Source organism: Coenobita brevimanus, chromosome 70 (genome assembly GCF_032717465.1).
Source record: "Coenobita brevimanus isolate Jiangsu-jjx chromosome 70, ASM3271746v2, whole genome shotgun sequence".
Lineage (NCBI taxonomy): Eukaryota > Metazoa > Arthropoda > Malacostraca > Decapoda > Coenobitidae > Coenobita > Coenobita brevimanus.
Genome location: NC_137023.1, coordinates 45,692,718 through 45,716,135, shown reverse-complemented (window position 1 = coordinate 45,716,135; position 23,418 = coordinate 45,692,718). Strand labels below are relative to the sequence as shown.

At 42.0% G+C, this 23,418-nt stretch overlaps 1 protein-coding gene across 3 annotated transcripts in view; it reads left to right on the top strand.

Moving 5' to 3' along the window:
• Hn (phenylalanine hydroxylase) overlaps positions 1-23,418 on the top strand; it is a 45,236-nt gene that overhangs the window by 1,918 nt on the left and 19,900 nt on the right. Inside the window, exon 1 of one of the 3 annotated variants that reach the window (XM_080277530.1) lies at positions 18,291-18,436. The exons of the other annotated variants lie outside the window; for them this stretch is intronic. Within the exon in view, the coding sequence (XP_080133656.1) occupies positions 18,362-18,436 (75 nt within the window). The 5' untranslated portion in view covers positions 18,291-18,361. Of the gene's footprint in view, positions 1-18,290; positions 18,437-23,418 lie in introns of those variants that run through there. 3 annotated transcript variants of the gene reach the window in all.

Genomic DNA, 23,418 nt, shown 5'->3' with positions numbered 1-23,418 from the left:
TCTTCCCCACGGCGAGGTGCAGGGAAACATGAGTAGGTTTGGCTCCTTGGTGGACGTCGCAGTTTCTTCACTGCACCCAGGGTACACAGCGCCAGCACGTGTAGGCTCTTTGTCACCTCTACTACCTTTCAGTATACTGAAAGGGAGATGAGGGACATTTGTATCTACCCAGTTATATCTGTGCCAACGCGTGACAGCATCTTTCCCTAGCACCCTTACTATTGTTGATTGCCATCATCATCATCACCATCATCATTAGTAGTTGTAGTAGTAATAGCAGCAGTAGTAGTAGCAAGTCTCGTTAATTCTATCGTTTTCGTGGACGCAGTCTGGTATTTTATTCTGGTTAAATCCGCCATCGGGCGGCTGGCGGAGGACAATGTGACATGGAGGCGAATTGTGTGTAGCCTCCCCCTCCCCCTTCGAGATTAAGGCTTCTGGCTAAAGGATGATACACAGCTAGATAGAGAGACAGATAGATGGATAGACAGACAGAGAAAAAATCCAAGTGAAGAAAAATTCGAACATTCGGCAGGTTAAAAGAGACAGATGTAAACATTGTGACAACAGGAACTTTCTTTAGATAAGCAATACCGTCTCGTCATATCCTGTGTAAAGTAATTTCCATCTATAGAGGGAAAAAGTGCTAACGATGCACTTGTAAACCCAGCCATTAAATATAATGTGAAAATACACAGGTCTTTCTCTGTTCTGCTCGAAATTACACTACTATGGGGGAAGCAGCCTAGGTATATAGATAGATATAGATGACTTGGAAGTTCTCCGACACTTATTTCTCTGCCAGCTGTGGCAAGTGAAAGTGCTGAATGAAGTATTTTATGTGTTATAACAATATATGAACCACACAACATAGAAGTATGAGGAAGGATACGTGAAAGCAATATAAGACACACAACAAAAGAGTAAGGGGAGGAGGGATACGTAAAAGCAATAGGATACACAACAAAGGATTATGGGAAGGAAGGATACTCTAATATTCTTGGAGAGGTGAGAAATATGGAATAGATACAATGCTGGCAGAGGATGATGGACTCACTTTTGCTGGAGATTTTGCATGCTGGATGGGAGGAGCTGGGGTTGGGTATGGGTCTTCTGTCTCCATTACTCTGGTTATGGTCGTTATTAGGACGTACCTGTTATAATTCTCCTGTGTCGTGAGAGCTACACTGCTGCTTGTAACGCAAGTGTTAGGTGATAGGGTGACCTCGTGTATGTGTGTGTGTGTGTGTGTGTGTGTGTGTGTGTGTGTGTGTGTGTGTGTGTGTGTGTGTGTGTGTGTGTGTGTGTGTGTGTGTGTGTCCGTCGTTAAGGTCGTATTCTAAGTGGCATAGGAAGCTTCGTAACACTTTTTCTTAACGATTGTTTATGCATAACATATCATGATGTTCTATTCTATGTATAATTTTTAGTATCAACATAGTTTTCCCCAGTAACATATAAGAAGATAAAAGAAATGTAGTGTGAAGACTAAATTGCTGAGGAAGAATCCGTACCACCTAGCGTACAGTACGACCCTTAGACAGGTCCTGACTCGTAATCTTAGGAGGCTCCCAAGTAGTTCTTCCATCGCGACTCATAAGCCATAATACACCTTCATAACCGCTGTTCTTGAAAGACGTCAGTCATATCCTTTTTATCTTGACACAAATTTTCGTTCGTCCACTTGCAGCTTATTTCATGCACCTGAGTGGCAGAATAAGACAATGCTACCACTCTGCATCAGTTCCATAGCACTTCTTCATGACTAACATCACATTCTACGCATAATCTATTGCTAGAACTCAGAGTTCAAGATGGAGAGATTGCAATTTTAGGCCAGTTTAGAGTGAAAAGAGTGAAGTATCGACATCACTTTAAATACACAACGCACAAGAGAATTTTAACGGGGTATATGGAGAAATAAAAAGAATAATGGAGAGGTGTTACTAGGGCGCCTCCATAGCCTTCGAGAAACCTATCCTTAGTAATAACAGGGTGTCTAGTTTAGGGTACATCATCCTTTTGGTTATCAGGGTGGCTCATCTGAAGGCTGTCTCTCTGACAGCTGCTTATCTGCAGGCTATCTGAAGGCTGTTTAATTTAAGACTGCCTGTCCGAAGACTTATATGAAGGCTGTTTATCTGCGAGCTATTTATCGAAAAGCTTTGTATGAGTAGCCTGTCTGTCTGAGGAATGACTATCTGATTGCCTTTTAAGTGAAGGCGGTTTATCTCCAGCAGTTTAAGGCTGTTCATCAGAAGACTGTTTACCAGAAGGCTACCACCACTGTATGAAGCCTGTTTATATGACGACTGGATACCTGGAACCCGTCTCTCTGGATGCAGTTTAAGGCGGTTTAGGTGAAGGCTGTTTACGTAGGAAGGAGTGGGCAGAACTGGTCTTATCGCCTCAATACCCCCTGGGGATCGTTGAGCTGGTCTATTCCGGTCTTGCTTGATGGCACAGAGCGAGTTGGTGGTGGTGCTTGGTGTGGTAATCCCTCAGTCTTCTTAATCTTCTTTTTCTTCTTATTCGTTCTTGCTTTCATCGTTGTCTGCTTTGCTTTCATCTTTTTTACGTCGTTCTTCTTTTTCTTCTGTCTCTCGTCTTCATTTGTGTGTGTGTGTGTGTGTGTGTGTGTGTGTGTGTGTGTGTGTGTGTGTGTGTGTGTGTGTGTGTGTGTGTGTGTGTGTGTGTGTGTGTGTGTGTGTGTGTGCTTACTTCTATTTCTAACACTTTCAGACGATGTTTTCGGCATAGGAGCATAGGGGACAAATATCGAACTGGAGGAGTGAGTTGCATATTCCTTCCAGTTCAGTAAATCTATCACAGTTCAAATAAAGCCGGCAGGAAAGAGTAAGAATGGCGTCCTTCTTCTGAAAGAGTTAATTGTTATTGCCCTAACTGGTTTGTTGCAGTGATTACGAGTGTGGAGGAATGGAGCGATGTTTTATTTCCTCCCTCTCATCTGTTTCTCCTCATATCAATTCTGATAACTTATTTCTTATCATTCCTTTTACCTTTCATTTCTCTCATTTTTGACTTTCCTCCTCCTCCTTCCTTCCTTCTTCTTCTTCTTCTCTGTCTTTTTTATGACATATACAGTTATGATGAAAGCCATGCAATCCATCAGCAAAACCTGATCACCATGTGGTGGTCATAAGGTAGGCTATGCATGATTCTCTCTCTCTCTCTCTCTCTCTCTCTCTCTCTCTCTATATATATATATATATATATATATATATATATATATATATATATATATATATATATATAATATATCGTACGCTGCTGCAACATCTTCCCCGTCGTCCTGGTTACATAAATTTCCCCTTAAGGCCTTCATTCCTGTTACCCCGTCCCCATTCTCTTTCTAACTGGCTTTGTGGATTTCGTAACACCTCTTCTTTAGAGATTAATTCCGCACATTACATCTCAGTTTCATCTTGTATGCTACTGATGCAAACTATGGCGCTTTTAAAACGATATAGATAACATGCAGGGGGATACGAGAATGTCACATGAAAAATAAATCGTTAAGGAAGAGGCGCTACGATGCCTTCTAGAAAACTGCCTTGAATCTCCTGAGGCAACACCTATCACAGTTGGCCCCATTCTGCACATCCCATGTTCTTTTTTTTTTTTTTTCTTTTTAAAGCTTGGTGCCCTATAATTCTCTCTCTCTCTCTCTCTCTCCCTCTCTCTCTCTCTCTCTCCTCCTCCTCCTCCTCCTCCTCCTCCTCCTCCTCCTCCCCTACCTGCAGAATCACAGTCTCTAAAGTCCTCAATATTCTCTTTTCTTTCTCACTTCTCACTTTCCCATTTTCTTCTGTCTCCTTCCATCGACCCCACCCTCCCAATTTACTTAAATTTGTTATATTTCTCCCTCTCTTCCGGACGATCTTCCTCCTTCCATCTTTCTCCCCCTCGTTTTCCTTCAACATTACTCGTGTCTTCTCTACCCATAGGTTCATCTTCATCATGTCTAGTTCTTCCATTTATTTTTATCTGTGTTCTTATATCTTTGTTTTCCTGACGATATTTCTCCCTCCCCGTTGCATAACCCTCCTCCTCTACGATAATTTCTTTTCTTATAGTTCTCCTTTTCTTCCCGATGATCTCCCTCCTCCAGTCTTCCTCAGCAATCTTCTTCCTGCTCCTTCTTGTTGCCACAGACGCCTCCTTCCCGTTGTTTCAACGTTGTCCTCCCAGATTTGTCATAGTTTTATCAAATTTCCCCTTTTCATCGTAAAAATTCGTCCTTTCATCTTTAACACTGGTCTCTTTCTCTCTCTTCTTATTCTATTTGCAGACTCCCTATAAAGTTAGCTTCCTTTTCCCAGATTTTATTTCATTGTATCTCTATTATATGATATTTTACATTCCATATCTTCCTCTTCTGACATTCCTCTTTCCAACTTTCTCCTCTTTCTTCCCATCCTGCTCCTCCCAGACTGCATCTCTTCGTTCTATCCTCCTCCTCATTCCGTGTTACGTAAATGTTTGCCCTACAGGCCCTCCTCATTCCTCGGGCTGTAGAACTTGCGTAACACCTAATGTTTACGCTGGCAGAAGGGCTAGGGCGAGAAAAATGGCTTCCTTAGATGGGGTTGGTACAGGGTGATTCGTCTGCAAAATTTTTCCATTAGACCATTGAGTCTCTCTCTCTCTCTCTCTCTCTCTCTCTCCTTTTCCCATTCATAATTTTATAGCATTCATGAATTCAGAACCTCACCTATACTGCCTTAATTAACCTTGACTTAAATACCTCTTTTTTCCTCACCTCTTCCGCCAGTGACCAAACCAAACCTATTCGCCAGTTCTTTTTCCCCTCACACGTCGTTTTTGTCAGCATCCATATATTCAGAGCCTCACCACTAATGTCTTAATGTTAGATCCGATTATCGTCCCAAAGCTATCTATTGGTCTGCCACTTATTTGAGACATCAATTATAGGAAGTAAACTGTGGTATTTTGTACACCTGGACCGTACACTAGATGTTGTATTCTCCTTGGTTAAAGAAGCTCCCTAACACCTCTTCCTTAGCGATTTATTTTTGGATATGAGTAGTGAATATAATTTTGTGTTATTTATACGGAGTATGGAGATATTGGAAGGATTTATGTAACACAGAATATGAGAGTAAGACGTAATGAACAATATAAATCGCTTAAGAAAAGGTGTTAGGAAGCTTCCTCAACCGAAGAGAATTCGGTTGTAAGTAGCATAGGAGGCTTCGTAGCACCTCCTCTTTAGCAAGTTATTTTGCTTGCCACACCTCCACACCTATGTTTCTTCATCATTTTAATATCAGCATAGTTTGCATTAATAACATGGGAGATACAGAGGTGAGATTTGGAGAATAAATCGTTAAGGACGGGGCGTTACGAAATCTCCAAAGCCATTAGCATACGAACCATTCTCCGACCAACGATGACTTGGCTAACACTGGCGAGTTACGTAACGCCTTTTTTTACCGACTTTTTTCTACCTGCATTTTCCTGAATAAATACTCATGAGCGAATTATTTAGCCACCCTTTCGGCCTTTCATTATTTTATTTTTCTTTCTCTCGCATTTTTTTTTTTTCTCAAGATAGAGTACTAATGGTGTGGAGGTTAGGAACAATCTCCGTTTATTCTTTTAGTGCTAGCGCTCAGTTGATATTGTTTTGCTACCCTATGATGATTTTGTTCTGTTCGCGAGAGACCTTGGACTTTACACGTTAAAATATTACTCTCCACTTTAATACTGCTTTTTTTTACGTTAATATGTATTATTTAGTTAGTTAGGTAGGTACATAGGTAGGTAGGTGGGTCGGTAGGTAGGTAGGTAGGTAGATTAGTATGTATGTAGATAGGTACTTGTCTCATTGTTACAAGAGAAAACTGTTATATTTATGACATTGGGCTGTTTTCTCATTGGTGTAGGGGCTTCATGGGCACATTTGCATTGGGGATCTGGTACGAATCTTCACCTTAGGCTACTCGTGTGCAGTAAGACATTTACAGTTTGCAGTTATAGCATACAAGAGCTTTCTAACGTGCCATGTATGAGACAAGAGGGTTGTGAGCTGGAGAGAGGGTTGTGAGGAAAGGATGATGTGGAGGCAGCTCGTTTGTGGCCATCCCCTGCACGATTAAGGAGTCTCCCGATAGACAGATAAATAAATAGACAAGTAGATAGATAGATAGATAGACAGACATGCGGAGATAGGTTAATAAGGAAAAATTACCAGGGAGTCTCCGCTCTCATAGACATCTGATCAGACGGAACTACAACCATCACTGGGTGCGAGGTGTGAGGGAGGGAGTAGCCTTGTGGTCAGCTAATCATATTGCATACATCATGTTTGTTAGCCCCACGGACGTCACCACAGCCACCCCACACTACCACTTTTTTCATGTGAGGGACGCTATTGTACAGCCAATGAGAAGAGGCAGAGTGTGTGTGTGTGTGTGTGTGTGTGTGTGTGTGTGTGTGTGTGTGTGTGTGTGTGTGTGTGTGTGTGTGTGTGTGTGTGCTTCGAGTCAAATATTGTTGTGTCTGTTTTCCACACTCATGAATGCGAAATCTAACCTGTTTAGACCCTGCTTCGACTTGTATACACATTAGGTCCTCATGAAAATTCACCCTTCTTATTTATTTACTTATTTATTCACTTATTTATTTATGTTTTTGTTTATTCATTTATTTATTTACATATCTACCCTTCTGTATATATTATTTATGGTTATTCATTTATTTATTTGCCATTAACTCTACGGTAAATTGCAGGGAAAATGTCTCATCAATATTCACTTACGAGTCCCGTCAGACACTCGGACAGAACGGGTTTCCCCCTTGTTCCTGTTCACCCGGCAAGGAAAATTACCTGGATACAACATCTATTCTTGCGGGGTTTTTTTAGAAGAATTTTTGAAACTTGACATCATTTGTGATCTGCCTAAATGGTCCTCGTAGAGTAGAAAGGCATCAGTATAAATTTTCTTCCTTCTGTCTTCCTTTCTTTCTTTCTTTCTTCTTATTCTTATTCTTATTCTCCTCCTCCTCCTCCTCCTCCTCTTCCTCCTCCTCTTTTCTTCGTCTTTGTCTTCTTCAGCTTATTTCATCTTCCACACTGGAAAGCTAATGTGCTAGTTTATACTAGCTTATGGTACAAGTATTGTGAAATTATGTGTCGTATACTGAAACGCATTGCTGATTGTGGCCAGAGGGACGGGGCCGAGTCTCAAGAGTCTTGGAAGTGTGCCTGAAGGAGGGACGTGACCGGGGTGCTGAGTCTCGGGTCGTATCTTGAGGTCATAAAAGAAGACAAGAAACTGAAAATATTAAGGAGGACAAGCTAATTCTCAGGTGATATCTTGGAGTCACAGAAGAATCCAAGAAGCACAAGAATTATTAAGGTGGACAAGTAAACTCTCAGGTCAAATCTTGGAGTCACGGAAGAATCCAAGAACCAAAAGAATTATTAGGGAGGACAAATAATCTTGGGAGTCACACCAAAATCATTCAGGAAACTAGAATTATTAGAGACAATACGTAAACTCTCAGGTAACATATTGGAGTCACGAAAGAATACAAGAAACATTAATTATTTGCGAAGACAAATAAACTGGAGTGGAATCTTGGAGTCATGCCAAAAGAATCCAACAGACCGCCGCACTGTTGCATCTTTATCTCTTTTCTATCTCTGCCTTCAATGGTCACTGCTCCTCTGAACCGTTTGCTTGCATCCCTCCACAACCACGCCAGGCGCTTAGCACCCGTCTAATAACAAACTCTCATCCATTTTCTGTCCAAATCTCTAATGCAAGAGTTAATCGTTACCTCCAGTCCTTCACGTATGCAACAGGTTAACTCTGAAACTGTCTCCCTCTGTCTGTATTTCCTACTGCCTATGATCTCCAGTCTTTCAGATGCAGTGTGCCCAGGCATCTCGAAATGAACGGATCTTGAATTTGGCTCTCAGCTATCTTGTTTTTGTTGTTGTTGTTGTTGTTGTGGTGGTGGTGGTTTTCTCTTGTAGGGAACAATCTTGCATGCTCCTGGCCTTTGGTTCCTTCTTTCTTGCATAAAAAAAGAGTAAACCAGGAGTCCATGAAGGTAGTAGGGAGAACAAGAAGGCTCTTGGTTAGTATCTCAGGATTACACAAAAGGAATCCACGAAATCCAAATATTATCAGACGAGACCACTGAAGCTGTACCTGTAGGTCTGGGTGACGCTTCCCTTCTTCATGGAATATTAAAACCCAGGAATTAGAAGGGTCCGGCAGGTAAAAGCATACATCAGATAGTGAGGGACTTCTGATAAAAAGAACCAAGAAATGCAGATGTTATGGCTACTGCGCTGGCTGCAGATATTAGGAAAATCAATCATAGGTCCTCCTTATAAATCTGTAGACAAACTCCAAATTGAAGCAACTTTTAGCTATCAACTTGTTGTAAATGAGGCAGTTAGTTTTGTAAAAACTATAAATACATTTTTAACATTGCTTCTTACATCGACGGTTTGAACCGAATAATTATTTATTCAGACAACTGTGAAAATTGTAAGAAAAATTTATTTGGGGCATTGTACAGTAACGTGCAGTCAAGGAATTTATCTTAGCCTTGTCTGAGGATTATGTAAAACGAGCGAAAAGTATTCAAAATCCTAACCGGAAGTATCGAGTTTCGGATGGATCGACTTTTCACTATTTTATTCACCAAACTTCAGGAAGATTCTTAATTCATAAACTCTACAGCCGACGTTAAGTGATCTTGCGCACGGTCTCCAAATAATGTTAGAATTTAATAAAAACTTGCAAAACTAATTAACACAGCCTCGAAACTGTCAAAACGTAAATTAAAGAAGAAGGAGGAGGAGGAGGAGGAAGAAGAAAAGGAGGAGAAAAAGAAGGCTTTGAATTAATACCTAGCGACTGTACAAGGGTCATTAAGGCAGACAAATTATTCCTAGTTTCACTCTTTCCCTAGAAAACGACTCACAACAGTCCCATTTGTGTTACTGGGCAAACAGTATCAAAAGGGAAACAAGTTTTGTCCAAGAGTCTGGCCTTCCTGAGAACAGAAGTCTGGTTCATCCATTCCTAAGTTAGTTCTAAATTGATGACTTCAGGTCAAAAAGTCCTTTGCACTGTCCTGGAATTGTCAAAGCCTTGATTAGTTTCCACTCAAAGCTGCGTCTAATCCTAACCTAACTTTCTAGTCGATCAACAATATTCAAATCAACCCCAGAAGTGTTTTTTTTTTTTTTTTTCCCCAACAAACGTACCTGCTTTTTGTCAGCGTCCCCGACACCCCCCAGTCCTCATTGAGCCAACACGGGTGAAGCCTTGATGGTCCCGTCTGCATACTGCGCACTGGCTGGGGTACACCAAGGACAGCCACCACAAATGTCTGTCTCCACCTAGACCCAAAAGAAATCTCTGTGCGTTATTGGGCAGTGTTGCGGGTGACATAAGAGGTTTCGAAGTACATCTTACTGAGCGATGTATCCTGTAGTTTAATTTAACATTTTCTTACATGCCATTTGTATCGTTTTAATGATTACCTTGTTTATATTATACTCTTTTGTACTCTTCCTTGACATAAAATTACCATCTCTCCATCTGGAATGCTGAGTTGCAATAAAGGATTAATACTAGGATATGATGCTACTCAAGAAGTGCTGTGAAATGGTCGTAGAGTTGTAGCATAGTCTTTTTCTGGCACAGAGGTAAGTGAAACAAGCTGCAAGTGGACGAAATCTGAGCCTGTATAGTGTAAAAGAAATAAAGTGACACGCAAGATGCTATGGAAGTGTAAGAAGTGTTGTGCAACCTCTGAAGCCACTTGTAAAAGACTACGCATTTTCTCTACTCTCTACTCTCTTCCCATGACCAGTATAACTTTTTGTCGTAATACCTCTTTTACTCTAACTTGGCTGGATACTGCCATCTTCCCACCTTGAATGCTCGGTTGTAGTAACAGGGTAACATTAGAATGCGATGTTAGCCACGAAGAAATGTTATGGAACGGATGTAGGGCAGTAGCAGTGTCTTTTCCTACCACTGTGCCATGTGACAAAAATGCAAAAGGACGAAAATCTGTGTCAGACTTTCCCTTTGAATTTGGTGACGTATTTTTCATTATATTCTTATTACCCCAGACCATTTTTTGCTCAACTTGGGAAGGATCTCTGGTAGTGGGGGGTTAATCATACCTATATCTAACTCCTGTCCGAAAAACCTTCCCAGAAATAAATAAAAACGTCTGGAGATAGTGAAAATAGACTAAAATATACGTCATCTTGTTAAACCAACCATTAATATTCGATTCGAGTAAGTTGAAAAGGCTGTAATCTCACTTCCTTACACTGAAACCCCAGATTCATACAAGACTAAATTACGGATGATAGAAAGAAGCAGACTACAAACGAAAGCAAACAGCAATAAATCTAATCGTTCTTTCGAGGCTGTATTCTCGTCGGGTAAGGAGACTCCCTAGCACCTCTTCATTAGCGATTTATTTTTGGATATGGCTGGTTATTATCCTTTTGATTTTTTTTTTTATTCAGAATATGGCGATGTTTGAAGGAATTATATAGAACAGACTGGGACAGTGAGGTGTAATAAGCAAAATAATTCGCTTAGGAAAAGGTGTTAGAGGGTTTCTTTAACCGATGAAAATACGGGCCTATGACTATGCATCCGGTTCTGTGAGTCGAGGAATGAAGCAAGAAGGCTCCTTGAATGCGAAGTACCTGTTTCGGGGAGAAATTTGGACTCTCTAAATGCCAGTGCCGACGGTGTTTTGGGGTGTCTCTTGCTCTCAAAATACCATCCATGCGATTAAACACTCAAAGGACGGGTGCTGGGAGGAACCCCTTCATGTGTTGGTACTGATATAACCATGTGGCTCCACTCCCGAGTTATACGAACGTCCCTCAGCTCCCTCCCTATCCCCCAAAAGGAGGAGAATTGGTTGCAGGAGGAGGGCAGTCTCAGCCTGTAGGTAGTCTGCTAGGTTCACATTTCAGATGAACCTGGGGCTCCTACTACTATTACTACTACTACTACTACTAATAATAATAATAATAATAATAATAATAATAATACTGCTACTGCTGCTGCTGCTACTACTACGACTACTACTATTACTACTACAAATAATAATAATAATAATAATAATAATAATAATAATAATAATGATGATAATAATAATAATAATAACAATAATAACAATACCAAGACTCAGAGGACGTCTTGTTATTGTGTTCTTGTTACTTCCAGACGATTTCATGCAGGTCGAGGTGGATTTTTCGAACTGGAGGTAGATTTAGTCTTAACTCATTCACAGATGGGAATTACACGTAAGTTGAGTATAACCGTCTCGTATGACCAAGATTATAATAAAAAAAACGTACTCGAGCTAAACAGGGTAAGCCCTAAGATAGATAGACAGACAGATAGACAGACAGATAGATAGACAGATAGATAGATACACATAAACCGAAACAAGAGGTGGGAAAAGGAAAAACTACATGCCCAAGCAAGAGATGTGAAGGAAAGAAAATACATAACCGAAACAAGAGATGAGAAAGGAAAGCTAATATTGTACATACCGAAACAACAGAAGGGAAAGGAATATGAAAAAATAACTGTCAAGCGATGGGAATGGAAAGGGAAAAAATAAATGCCGAAACAAACACTGGGAAAGGAAAGAAAAAATAAATGCTGAAACATAAGATGGGAAAGGAAAAAAAATACAGTATATATCGAAACAAGAAATGATAAAACAAAAAAACAAATAAGTACAGTCGACATGAAAAGTTCTGTCGTCTCTTCTGCTTTTCTCTCCATGAACTCAGAAAATCATTGTGGTGAATCCGCTGATGCCAACACTGATGACACTGATCTCATGGCCAAAAAGTTCACTGAACCTCTGATGCCGACTGTACATGCCGAGACATGAGATGGGAAAAGGTAAGTTTATTAATGCACTACTGTATTAAAGCTGAAATCTTGGTTTGAAATACTGGAAAAAAAGTTACGAATATTAAAAAAAAAAAATGGTCATGGATTGGCTGCATGTCGTAATATACAGTTAACTCTTGGTGCGACTGATGCATCTGGGATGGCTAGCACCAGAGGCTTTTGTTCAACTAATAAAAAGAATGAAAAGTAGTATTAAAGGCTTCAAAAACTTCTAATAATTCTTCCCTTTGCCACTATAGTTCTTCCACCTTAACTTGGTCGAGATTTTTGTCCTTTTGTAGCTTATTTCACGTACCCTAATGACAGAGGAAGACCATGTTGCTGCTCTAAATCCTTTCCACTGCAAATCTTTGTGACTAGTATCGTATTCTAGTGTTAAACTCTCGTTACAACACAAGTTAAAGCAGTATAGTACGCCTAAGAATTATTTAATGTGGCGTCAGACGATTTTGTTCGGTCGAGAGAGGCCCCGGAGGTGAAAGGATTACATGGTGACAGATTTCCGTCCTGTCTACCATTTTTTGTACTAAGCGTTAAGTTTGATTTTTCCCAGGTTGATCATTCTTCCAGTTTTTCTTATTAATTTTACTCCAGCCTAACTCAACCCGTCCTAACCAAGCCTAACCTAACCTAAATCTAACCTGTCCTAGCCTAACCTAACCTAACCTTTCCTTTCCCATGACAGTTTTTCTATGCTACCCAAACTAACCTTACTTTTTCCACTACAGTTTCTCTATGGTGCAAGGTGGTCCTTCTGACTATTTCCTGCTGGCTTCGGCTGGAGGGTTTGGTGGGTGGAGGAGCTTTCCTTTTTTTCTATCCTTGTCATTGGCTGATAGAATAATTTTGTTAATTATAACCTTCCCTATACCAAACAGCCACGAAAGGACCAACAAGTCTGTTGCTGTTTGCTTTCATATGTATTCCTTTGTACTTACCTTATCTAACCTAAACTCAACCCAGCATAACCTAACAGATCAACTTAACCGACTAACAAACTAACCTAACCTGATGCTAAGAAAATAAGCCTAAGCTAACCTAAACTCTCCTGGATACGAAAAAGTGCAAAAAATGGTACACAGAGCGGAGATCAGCTCCTTGGACACGTGCAACAGGTTCCATAACACTTCCCTGAAGCACCGGTTTAGCCATCTTACCTCCCCCTCTCCGCTATTTAGCTGAAAAACCTAAGATGATGTTCTAATGAGGTGTGATGCTTATAGGCTACATAAGAAAAGGAGGTGGAGGAAGAAGAAGAAGAAAAAGAAGAGAATTTGGAGGAGAAGGAGGAGGAGGAGGAGGAGGCGTGTGGGGGGGGATGAAGGAAGGAAGGAAGGAGGGAATAATCAAGTACTAGCACCAGCTTGGTGATGAAACGTTTTGGCGTTAAAGCAAAAGGAAAAAGAAAGACGGTTTGTGTCAGTGGGACGTCCTTAAATTACCCATGTTATTAAACCAAATGTCTAACCTGATAACAGTAGAGGGAAAATATAGGCCAGATGAAACAAGGAAATACCAAAAAGAAAGGTGTGGCAGACGAGAAGAGGACAGTAAGGAAAGACTGGAGACAAAAAGGCCTCTTTCAGCTGCCTCTTACGATAAGCAGAGAAAGAGGAGGAGGAGGACGAGGAGGTGAAGGCTTAGTTAAATGCCTGTCGATTACACGAGGGTCATTAAGGCAAACAATATATATTTTTCTACCAATTTGTTTCGCATGACGTCAAAGGAATTACAAGCCGTTTTCATCATTTACAAAGAATACGTAAACACAATTGGTCACGTGATAGAAGGTTAAACAACACTCCCCTGAAGCACTGGACTTGCCACCTTCCCCCTCCCCTGCCTCCCTCTCCATCACCTTCCCCCTTCCCTCGTTCCTTTACACCTCGCCCTCTCCCCCACCCTCCCAGTTCCCCATTACCCCTCCCCTCTTCACTATCCCCCTTTTCCCTCCCTTCACGTAACCTCCCTCTCCCCCCTCTCTTCTGGCACCCCCTTGACCCCCACCCCTTCTGTATTTCCATAACCAGTTCTGTGTTGTTCTCTGTCTCGCCCGTCACTATCACAAGCCACACTGTTTATAAACTTTCCTAACCATAGTCCATGTCAAATTGTTTCTATTTATTATTCTACTTTACGGAAAACAGAATTATCCTTAAAGATAAAAATAAGATTAGATTGTTGTAATTTCTTGCGTAAGTAATCTTAAACACAGCTTCAGTTTGGGAAAGTTTATGGGCTCAGGAATGGCTGATTGGAACCCAACTGCTTGTTTGTTTCCAGGGCTGGTCAGACTGTTGTATAAAGTCTGTTTTCTTCCTTTCTTGTCCCAATTCACCCAGTGTGCTACTGGGGACCTAGGTGCAAATTCGACTGTTGCGGGTCGTGTTCTGGAGTAATATTAGGGCCTTACAGAAACTCGCTAACTACGTTCATGGCCCTCGTCCAAACAACTTTCATAAATCGCCTGGGGTAAAGAAAGTAGAGTAAGAATGTAGACTACGCTTACCCCCCAAAATACAGGTGCACTATGGGTCCAAAGCCATCTATTGCTGATATTTCTTTTTGTCCTACCACTCAGAAGATGAACGCTCTGTACTGAAGCAACAGTTTCTACACTGATGATAAGTTACAACAAGCAGCATGGTACAAAGGGTAGGTATTGCTCTAAGAGGTGCTAGTATTAGTGTGCGTGTATTACTGTGAAGTTTAGTCAGCTGAACTGATGTAGGCCTCTGTGTGAATATTGGGCTTAATTACCCAAAGGTATGTCTGGCAGCCAGAGTTGACCAGCGAGTTTAATCCGGTTTAACTTTTTTCTTAGCAGGAATCTAATGGACGGTTAACAGCACATAGTCGGCGAGTTTAATCCGGCTTAATCTTACTTGATAAGAATATAAAGGGCGGTTAACCCAGCCTGCGTCTGGGACAGGTGTGATGAGGTCGCGTGGTTACTGCCGGTGGCCCAGTGACCAGAGGAACTGAAAAGTACAGCATGAATACGTGTAGTGGTACGCTACACATCCAGAACAATTCGGCCATGCGGAATTAACACCCTTTTAATATCTATATAAATAATATATCCGATGATACTCTGCTTACTAGGGGTTCATGGCGACTGTTTCTGAGTATATTTTCCACTGAGGTGCGTGGCCTCATAAAAATAGTCCCTGGAATGTTTATGGCTTATGCAACTTTTACAATACGTCGGTAGAATAAAATATTTGTTCACCATTATTCAAGCATATATTAACGCTATAAATCTGACGAGTGTGTGGAGAACTTGTTCATGGTATGCCGGGTGTTAATAAACGTTCATGACCCACTACTTCTACCTCCACACTACTCCTTCACCTCCACAAATACTCACAACCACCTCTCCACTCAATCCCCTCCACCAGTACCTACCAACACCTCCACACTCCTCTTTCCCCTCCTCCATGCTATTTTACCCTGCCTTGTGCACTCGCAAAAATTCTCAGCACCTGATAGTCTCAAGTTGAATTTACAACCTCTGTGAAGACGACCTCCCGTGTCTCAGTGATTTAGTAGTAATAATAATAATAATAATAATAATAATAGTAATAATAATAATAATAATAATAATAATAATAGCAGCAGCAGCAGTAGCAGTCGCAGTAGTAGTAGTAGTAGTTGTTGATGATGATGTAACCCCATTTCATCTGAATAATTATGAACCTGGTGAATTGCAGACTGAATCTGTCCCTCTCCGGAGATTCACTATCCTCCATTTGGGGAAGGAAGCGAGTTGAAGGATGTTTATATAAGCAGTCAGTGGAGCTGGCTGGTTATATCGGTGCCACCACGTGAAGGCATCCCTCTCCAGCACGGTGCAGTGTGTAGTTATTTGCTCATAAATCCTTTCAGTCTGATGACTTTTATTTATTTTAAGGCACCATCGAACGATTTTATACAACGATTTTATACAAATAATACGTCCCAAAAAATTCCAAAAACTTAAATAAAACTAGACAAAACTCAGAGAGCACATACCTCCGCCAATGCCATTGCCATTAAAAAGGATCCGGATCCTGGTCCGTGGACATATTGTGCAGAATAGGATCCGGATCAGCCCCAAAATTTAATAAATTGTTCCTTAACCCATGGCCCATTCTTCCACAAAATTTTTTTGAAATTCATTGAAAACTTTTGGAGCTATTATGCATGGGATCCGGATCAGGATCCGCCCCAAAATTTAAGCATTTCTTTCTTGGCCCATGGCCCACCCTTCCACAAAATTTCATTGAACTTCATTGAGAACCTTTGGAGATATCGTGTGGACAGACAAACATAGGTGAATACATAACCTCCTCCAGCATCGTTGGCGGAGGTAATATATAATCTAAAGATGGTAAGAATAAATTGAAAATGTCATCGGACTGAAGAGGTTAACCTTTTCAATACGAAGGCGTCCTTCCTAAGCTGAACAAATCGTCTATCCGGTAGCAGGCTCAAAACAAACTGGGACGATATCATACCGAGGGAGTCAGTGGAGATAATTTCTCATCTCTTCACTTCAGGAGGTTTCCCTTTTGGCTTTAGTCTGGTGTCAGCAAGAACAGAAATAATAGGAGTTGCTTTTCCAGCCTCAAGTTCATCTGAAACTTGAACCCGGTAGACTGCAGGTTTTGGTTGCCGTCCTGCTATTCGCCATCCTCCTTTCGCAGGATAGGCAAGTATTTAAGGGACGCTTGTCTAACCAGACAGTTCATCCGACCGATATATCGATGCCACCATATGAAGGCGTCCCTCCCCAGCACCAACAAATCTAGAACACAGAAGGCGTCGTTGTAGGCTACTGGCCTTGACGGTTTTATTTTCTATTTACTTAAACCTTGCTATCACCGAACACTTTTTTTTTACGAAGGGCCTTTTACGGTGAAAGTGGTCAGTAAAAATCTCCAATAAACTTCTCAGTGCAATGAACTCTTACTTATTTTACTCTTGCCACCGCCAGACGATTTTATAACCCGTCGTAGTTAAGAGCGTAGAGAGAATTGTCCTTTTCACTACGATGACGATGAAATGTGTTTGGTTTTATTCTTGTGATTTTACTCAGATGATTAGGTGATATCTCTTGTAGTGACGAGGTTCAGTGACTGTGGTAGGAATCTTAGAGTGGTAGCAGTGAGTGGTAGGGAGAGAGATGGTGATGGTTGTGGTTGTGACTAGCAGCGAAAGCGATAGCGGTACTTGTGGTAGTCAGTGATAGAGATGATGGTAGTTGTGGTACTGAGTGACAATGTTAGGGACGGTGGGTAGTGAGTGGTAGAGGTGCTGGTACATTTTGGTCGTGAGTTGTAGCGAGAGATGGTGGTAGTTGTGGTAATGAGTGGTAAAGAGGCGTTGGTAGCAGTGGAAATCAGTGGTTGAGAGGTGTTGGAAGTTGTGGTAGAGAATGGCAGGAAGTGAGAGAGAGAGATGCTGGTAGTGCAAACAGTATTAGTAGTTGTGGGATGTGAATGGTAGTTAGAGATGCTGGCAGTTGTGGTAGTGAGTAGTGGTGAGAGACACTGGTAGCTGTGGTGGCGAGAGAGGTGCTGAGAGTTGTGGTAGTGAGTGGTAGTAACTGGTTGTGAATGTTAAGGCTGATGGTGATGATAGGAAGAGGGAAGGATAGTGATAGCATCGAAGGGGGTGGGTGGGGGAGAGGCAATAATGGCAGCATGGGGGGGGTGATGATGAGGGTAAGGGGGAGGGGGTGGAAGGGAGGTAATAGTGGTGGTGGGGAGGAGGAAATATATTTGAGAGATGTGGTCAGGACAATGTTGGTAGACTGGTAGTTGTGGTAGCAGTAGAAGGTGTCCAAAGTACCAGTGAATAGTATTGGGGGGTGGGGTTATTCAGGCAGTAATGTTAGCAAGGAAGGTGGGGAGAGGAGAGGGAAGGGATGGAGTGACGGTGGTGGGATGGATAAGTTGGTGAAATGTAACGTTAGTACTAAGAGAAGAGAAGGATAGTAGTAGGTATTGGTGGGAGGTAATGTTGACTGCATGGGAGAGTAGGTAACGAAGGAATACACAGAGGAGGAAATAGTAATGAGGGGAATGTCAGTGAAAAGTAATGAGAGCTATATTGGTAGGATGGTAGTTGTGGTAGGAAGAACAGAAATGGATGGTATTCGAGGTGAGGTGGGAAGATAGTCAGATAGTAATGGTAACATGGGAGGGTGGTGATAGGTTGGGTGTGTGAAGGGTAGGAGTGGTAGAGATGGTAGTGGGTGTGTTTGGTAGCCCCGAGCATCACTATCACCCTGGCACCAGCTCAGACCTCTCTCACACACTCACACACACCGGCGCACCTCGCTTCTGTCTCTACCTGCCTCTCTCCCACACCACCCTTCACCTGCGCTAGTGAGGATGGATGGACCCAGCATGAAGAAACATTGCACAGACGAAGCGACCATGAAAAATTCTAACATTCATGACACGAAGGTGGGTATATTTGAGAACCAGTGATTGCTAAGCAGATGTTGCGTGACTTGCTACTGACTCATAGATAAAAACTCTTCTTATTTAGTGTATATATATATATATATATATATATATATATATATATATATATATATATATATACATAGAGAGAGAGAGAGAGAGAGAGAGAGAGAGAGAGAGAGAGAGAACGCTATAGTTTTGATACCCACAGAAGAAAGAAAAATTTCTCCTTTGTACTCAGTGTAATTTTAGACACTCATAACCTGTCTCACAGAGTCTGTTCGTTACCAAGCATGCACTCATGCTTATCTTTCACTCGAGCTGGCACGCTCAACCATTCAGACATCTACATTCTCAAACGCATTTGCGTCGCGACCGACGACCGCACCAAACTACGGCAGTTTATCAATCTGGCATGGAACGGGAGGAACGGAATAAGTCGTTCTGAAGCTTAACCGAGGGCTAGGGCGTGTTTGCATCCAGTTTTGTGAATTATTTTTCTAGCTATACCAGTGTCCCAAGATGAAAGGTATATGAGTGCCACTATTCATATTTCTATCTTAAATATTATTATTCTTTGCAGTTATAAGATAACTTCATGTTTCTTTCTTATTCAGGCTCTGATTGAGCATACCTGTGGCATAAAGATATCAGACCGACTTCGACGGGTCAGAACACATGTCCAGCATACCTGACAATATGTACTGTATGAGTTGTGTGCATGGCAGTGTGACATTATGTGCTGTATGGTGTGTTACATCGTGTGTTATATCGTGCATAGCTGCAGTCAGCTTTTTTATTTTTTTTCAATACTTACAAACTGCGTCACAAATTTAGTAACAACGTTAAACTAGCCAGTAGTGATTAAGTCGACTGGACTTGTTCAAATTTCGTGTAATTAACCCGGAGTCCGATGCGCATAAAAGAACTACTGACCGCAGATATAAATGTAATACCTGTAGTATTACATATTTTGTGTTTATGTGAGGGTAAGTATGGATGATGTCCATAGCGTAGTCTAGTTACATCCACCCTGTCTGACCTTCCAAGTTGTGTTTCTGAATTATCGATGGGGGAGGGGTGCTCAGAGTATGGAGCCGAAGTCAAGGCTGTCAACTCCTTCTACCAGAAAAAGACTTGTTGGGACGTATTCTTACTGTCTCCAGATAACTGAGTTCACTTTAGAATATATTTTTCGAGCTGGAGGAGCTAGATGAAGCATTCATTAATTTCAACTCTCTTAGGAGACTCTCCAGATCTTAATAAAATCATCCAGTATAAGCAAGAATATACAATATTTAAAAAAAAAAAAAAAAAAAAAAAAAGGACGTCCATTGATTGGGGGAGATAAATTGCATGACAGGTGACATAAATGTGGATATAGGGGGTATATATGTTGTGTTTATCTTTTGTATATTGTATTTGTATATTGTTTTACTGTTACTTGGATAGGGGAGTTTTATATTCCTTGTTCTTCCTGGAGAAAAAAATGACTTCAAACTCCATGCCACAAATACCTCCCATCTTTAATGCCTCTATTCACAGGGTGTATTGGCCCCCATCATCCCATCCCATCCCACCCACCACCATCCCAAACCATTCCATCCACCAACATCCCAGCCCATCCCACACACCACCATCCTAGCCCATCCCACCCACCACCATCCCAGCCCATCTCATCCACCACCATTCCAGCCCATTTCATCCACCACCATTCCAGACCCATCCCATCCACCACCATCTCAACTCATCTCACCCACCACAATCCTAGCGCATTCGTCCCATCACCATCCCAGCCTGTCCCACCCGCTCCCCTCCCATTCTCTCTCCCTCCCCATTTTTTCAGCTTCGTCCTCTACCGCAGCTAAAACTTTAAATCCTACGATAGGAATCAGGAATTTGAATGTGTTGAAGGTCAGTAGGAACTATACGCTTTTTATTCTAACTTGGCCTAAAACTGTTACCTTTCCACCTCGAATGCTGACTTGTTAGCAGTAGAGTAGCCATAGAATACAGAGCCAGTCGCAGCTAAGTGATATGGAAAGTCGTAGTATTAGACAACCAGTAGAATACAGTGCCATTCACAAAGAAGTCCAGTGGATAGGATGTAGTTACAGTATTGTCTTTTCTGGCACACATGAAACAAGCTGCAAAAAGACGAAATCTGGGCCATGTCAAAGAAAAATGAGTATGTAGTATTTTACCTCTGGAATTAGGGTAGGTGTTTAATTTTTTTCCCTTGCTACTTCTAGATAATAATTACTTATCTTGGGAAAGGCTTCGGACTGCAGCAGTTAGACGCTCACTTAATAAATTCATTGTCAGAAATAAACAAACTCGCATGACAGTAGCCAGAGTGAAATATGTAAGCCGTCATTTTGTCTAAATGTTAACCTCTTGCAACTGATAACGTGTGTGTGTGTGTGTGTGTGTGTGTGTGTGTGTGTGTGTGTGTGTGTGTGTGTGTGTGTGTGTGTGTGTGTGACAATAGGAAATTTTTGTTTCGTTTACTATCCTCTATTCAGTTTTATGTTACTTGAATGTTTATTAGCAGTGGTACTGTATATCCTTTTTAATGTGCACATCTGATGATACAAATGAAAGATATCATTTTTATGCGTGTTTATTTAGACAGAAAGATAGATTACAATAGAATAGATGGCGAGAAATAATACTATTGCTGTTCCAATGAGAGCTGATAATTCATACCGCATTAATGTCAGGAACTGTATATACCCGGTACCACAGAATATGTAGATAAACAGTCAGCACCTACAGGTAAAACACATAGATACCGGCCGAAAATATGACGTAACAAAGATGGTTAGTACTATTCCCTGAGAATGAGTTAACACTATCTGGCCCATTAATGTCAAGGTTAGTACATTCCAGCCAGCACAGGAGCCCCAACTCACCTCGAGGCCCCACGCCACCATTGGTTCAGCCCTGACACACCTACCACGCCAACCAATCACAGCACGGGGCTTGGAGGTGTTGCTCAGACCACCATCTCACCCCTCCTTTCCCTCCCATCATCCCCCACCCCAATCACCTCCCTTCCCTCCCTCCCCCAAACATATCAGCCCACCATCTCCCCCTCCCTCACCCTCCCCATATCCTCATCTGGCTTCCTCTCAGCTCCCTTCTCCCACCACCCCCTCATTGCCCACCACCTACCCTTTCCCTCCCCTTATACTCCATTGACTCCTCCTCCTCTCCCTTCGTCCATCCCCTCTCAGCCTTCCGCCTCTCCCTGCCCCATCCCCTTATCTCCATTTCCTTCCTCTCTTCCCCTACCCCCCACCTTTTCTTTACTTAGTCCCATATCCCACTCTCCGCTGAGGCTTTTACCCCACTATCCAACTCCCCACCCCTTTTCCTTTCCCACCCACCACTCTCCTCCCCTTTCTCCACCCTCCTTCTGCCCTTTCCCCCTTCCTTACACCCCACCCATCACAACTCTCTGCCACCTTGCTTTGATATCTGTCTTGTTTTGTCATCCCTATTTTCAGTTCATATCGTTCGATATCATTGTCGTAGCCTTCTCTCTAACAAACAACCCGGGAGGAACCACTAGATCTTTTCTTGTTTGCTTTCCTTTGTATTCTTTTGTATCGTTTACACCCCATCCTCCTTTACACCACCTCACTCCCCATCCTTCCCCACCATCTCACTCCCTCCTCTTCCCCAGCCTTTCACTCCCTCTCTCCCACCCTCCCTCCCTCCCCACTTTGCATTCCTCAACCTCCCACTTATCTTCCCCCTCCTGTTCCCGTCCCTCTTCTCCCTCCGTCCCCCTCTCGCCATTTCCCTCCCCCTCCCCCTTCCTCTCCTCACGATCCCCTCCCCCTTCCCTTCCCCATATCCCTCCTCCCTCCCCAACCCCTTATTCTTCCCCACTACCCTCCTCCACCACTCCCCTCCCTCCACAAACCTTCCTACAGTTCCTCCTGTGGCGCCCGGGGACAAACAACTTTTTTAACCCTTGTCTATTAATATGCTTGGTACTTAACTCTATCAGTACGAGGACGTCTTCTTCAGGTCATTTTTGTTACCGTCAGACGAATTTGCTCAGAAAAAGTGCTAGAAACTGCCTCCATTAACCCCTGCGACCAGACAATTTCATTCAGCTTTGGAGATACTCTTCCAACTGGAGAGGTTAGATATAGCCATCATTAACTCATAAAAGGCTCATCGAAGCAACATGAAATTTTCTGAAGGTAGGAGGAATGCAGTAGAAAATGCGTCTCCGTAGTGAAGTGGTCAGGCCCTACAGTGCGATTATTTTTTTTTTCCTGTGCCATTAGAGCCTAGGTATATAACAGTGAAGAGTGAAAAATTCTTGTTCTTCATCTTGTTATTGTTCTCCCTCTCACTCATTGCATGCCTGCTACCCCCAAACGATTCTGTTCAACTTAAGAAAGACTCCGCAGTGAAAGTGTTAATACTTTGCGTAGAATAATGCCTGTGGGGAGGAACTGAGAAATTCGAAAACTTGCAGGAATTATAAATGGATGTATTGGCTGTTTCACTAAGGACGGCCGTTGAAATTCTACTCCCATGGCTTCCCTTTCCTCTTTTTTTTTTTTTACCCTACTCATCCAGTTAATTATTGAGAAATAGGGTTAGCATGAAAATCCCGGCTGTTACCTCGCGTAAATCGAGGACCGAAATGACGCAGAAAAAAAATGGGAAATTACGAAATAGAAACTGGAGACCTTGATCAGAAATGAAAGTTTAGAATAAAGACTATCGACTACACGAGGGTCATTAAGGCAGACAATTCACTTTTCCTCATAATAAAAAAACACATAGAGACCACATACCTCCGCCAACGCCAATAAGATACACGATTTACTGCTGTAACTCCTCTTCTCTATCAAATGCATAAGTTTACGGTCTCAAAGAGTCAATTAATTCACTGGCCTTAGTCTGCCCTATTACACAATCTCAGAGTGCAAACCGACACCGACGCCAATTAT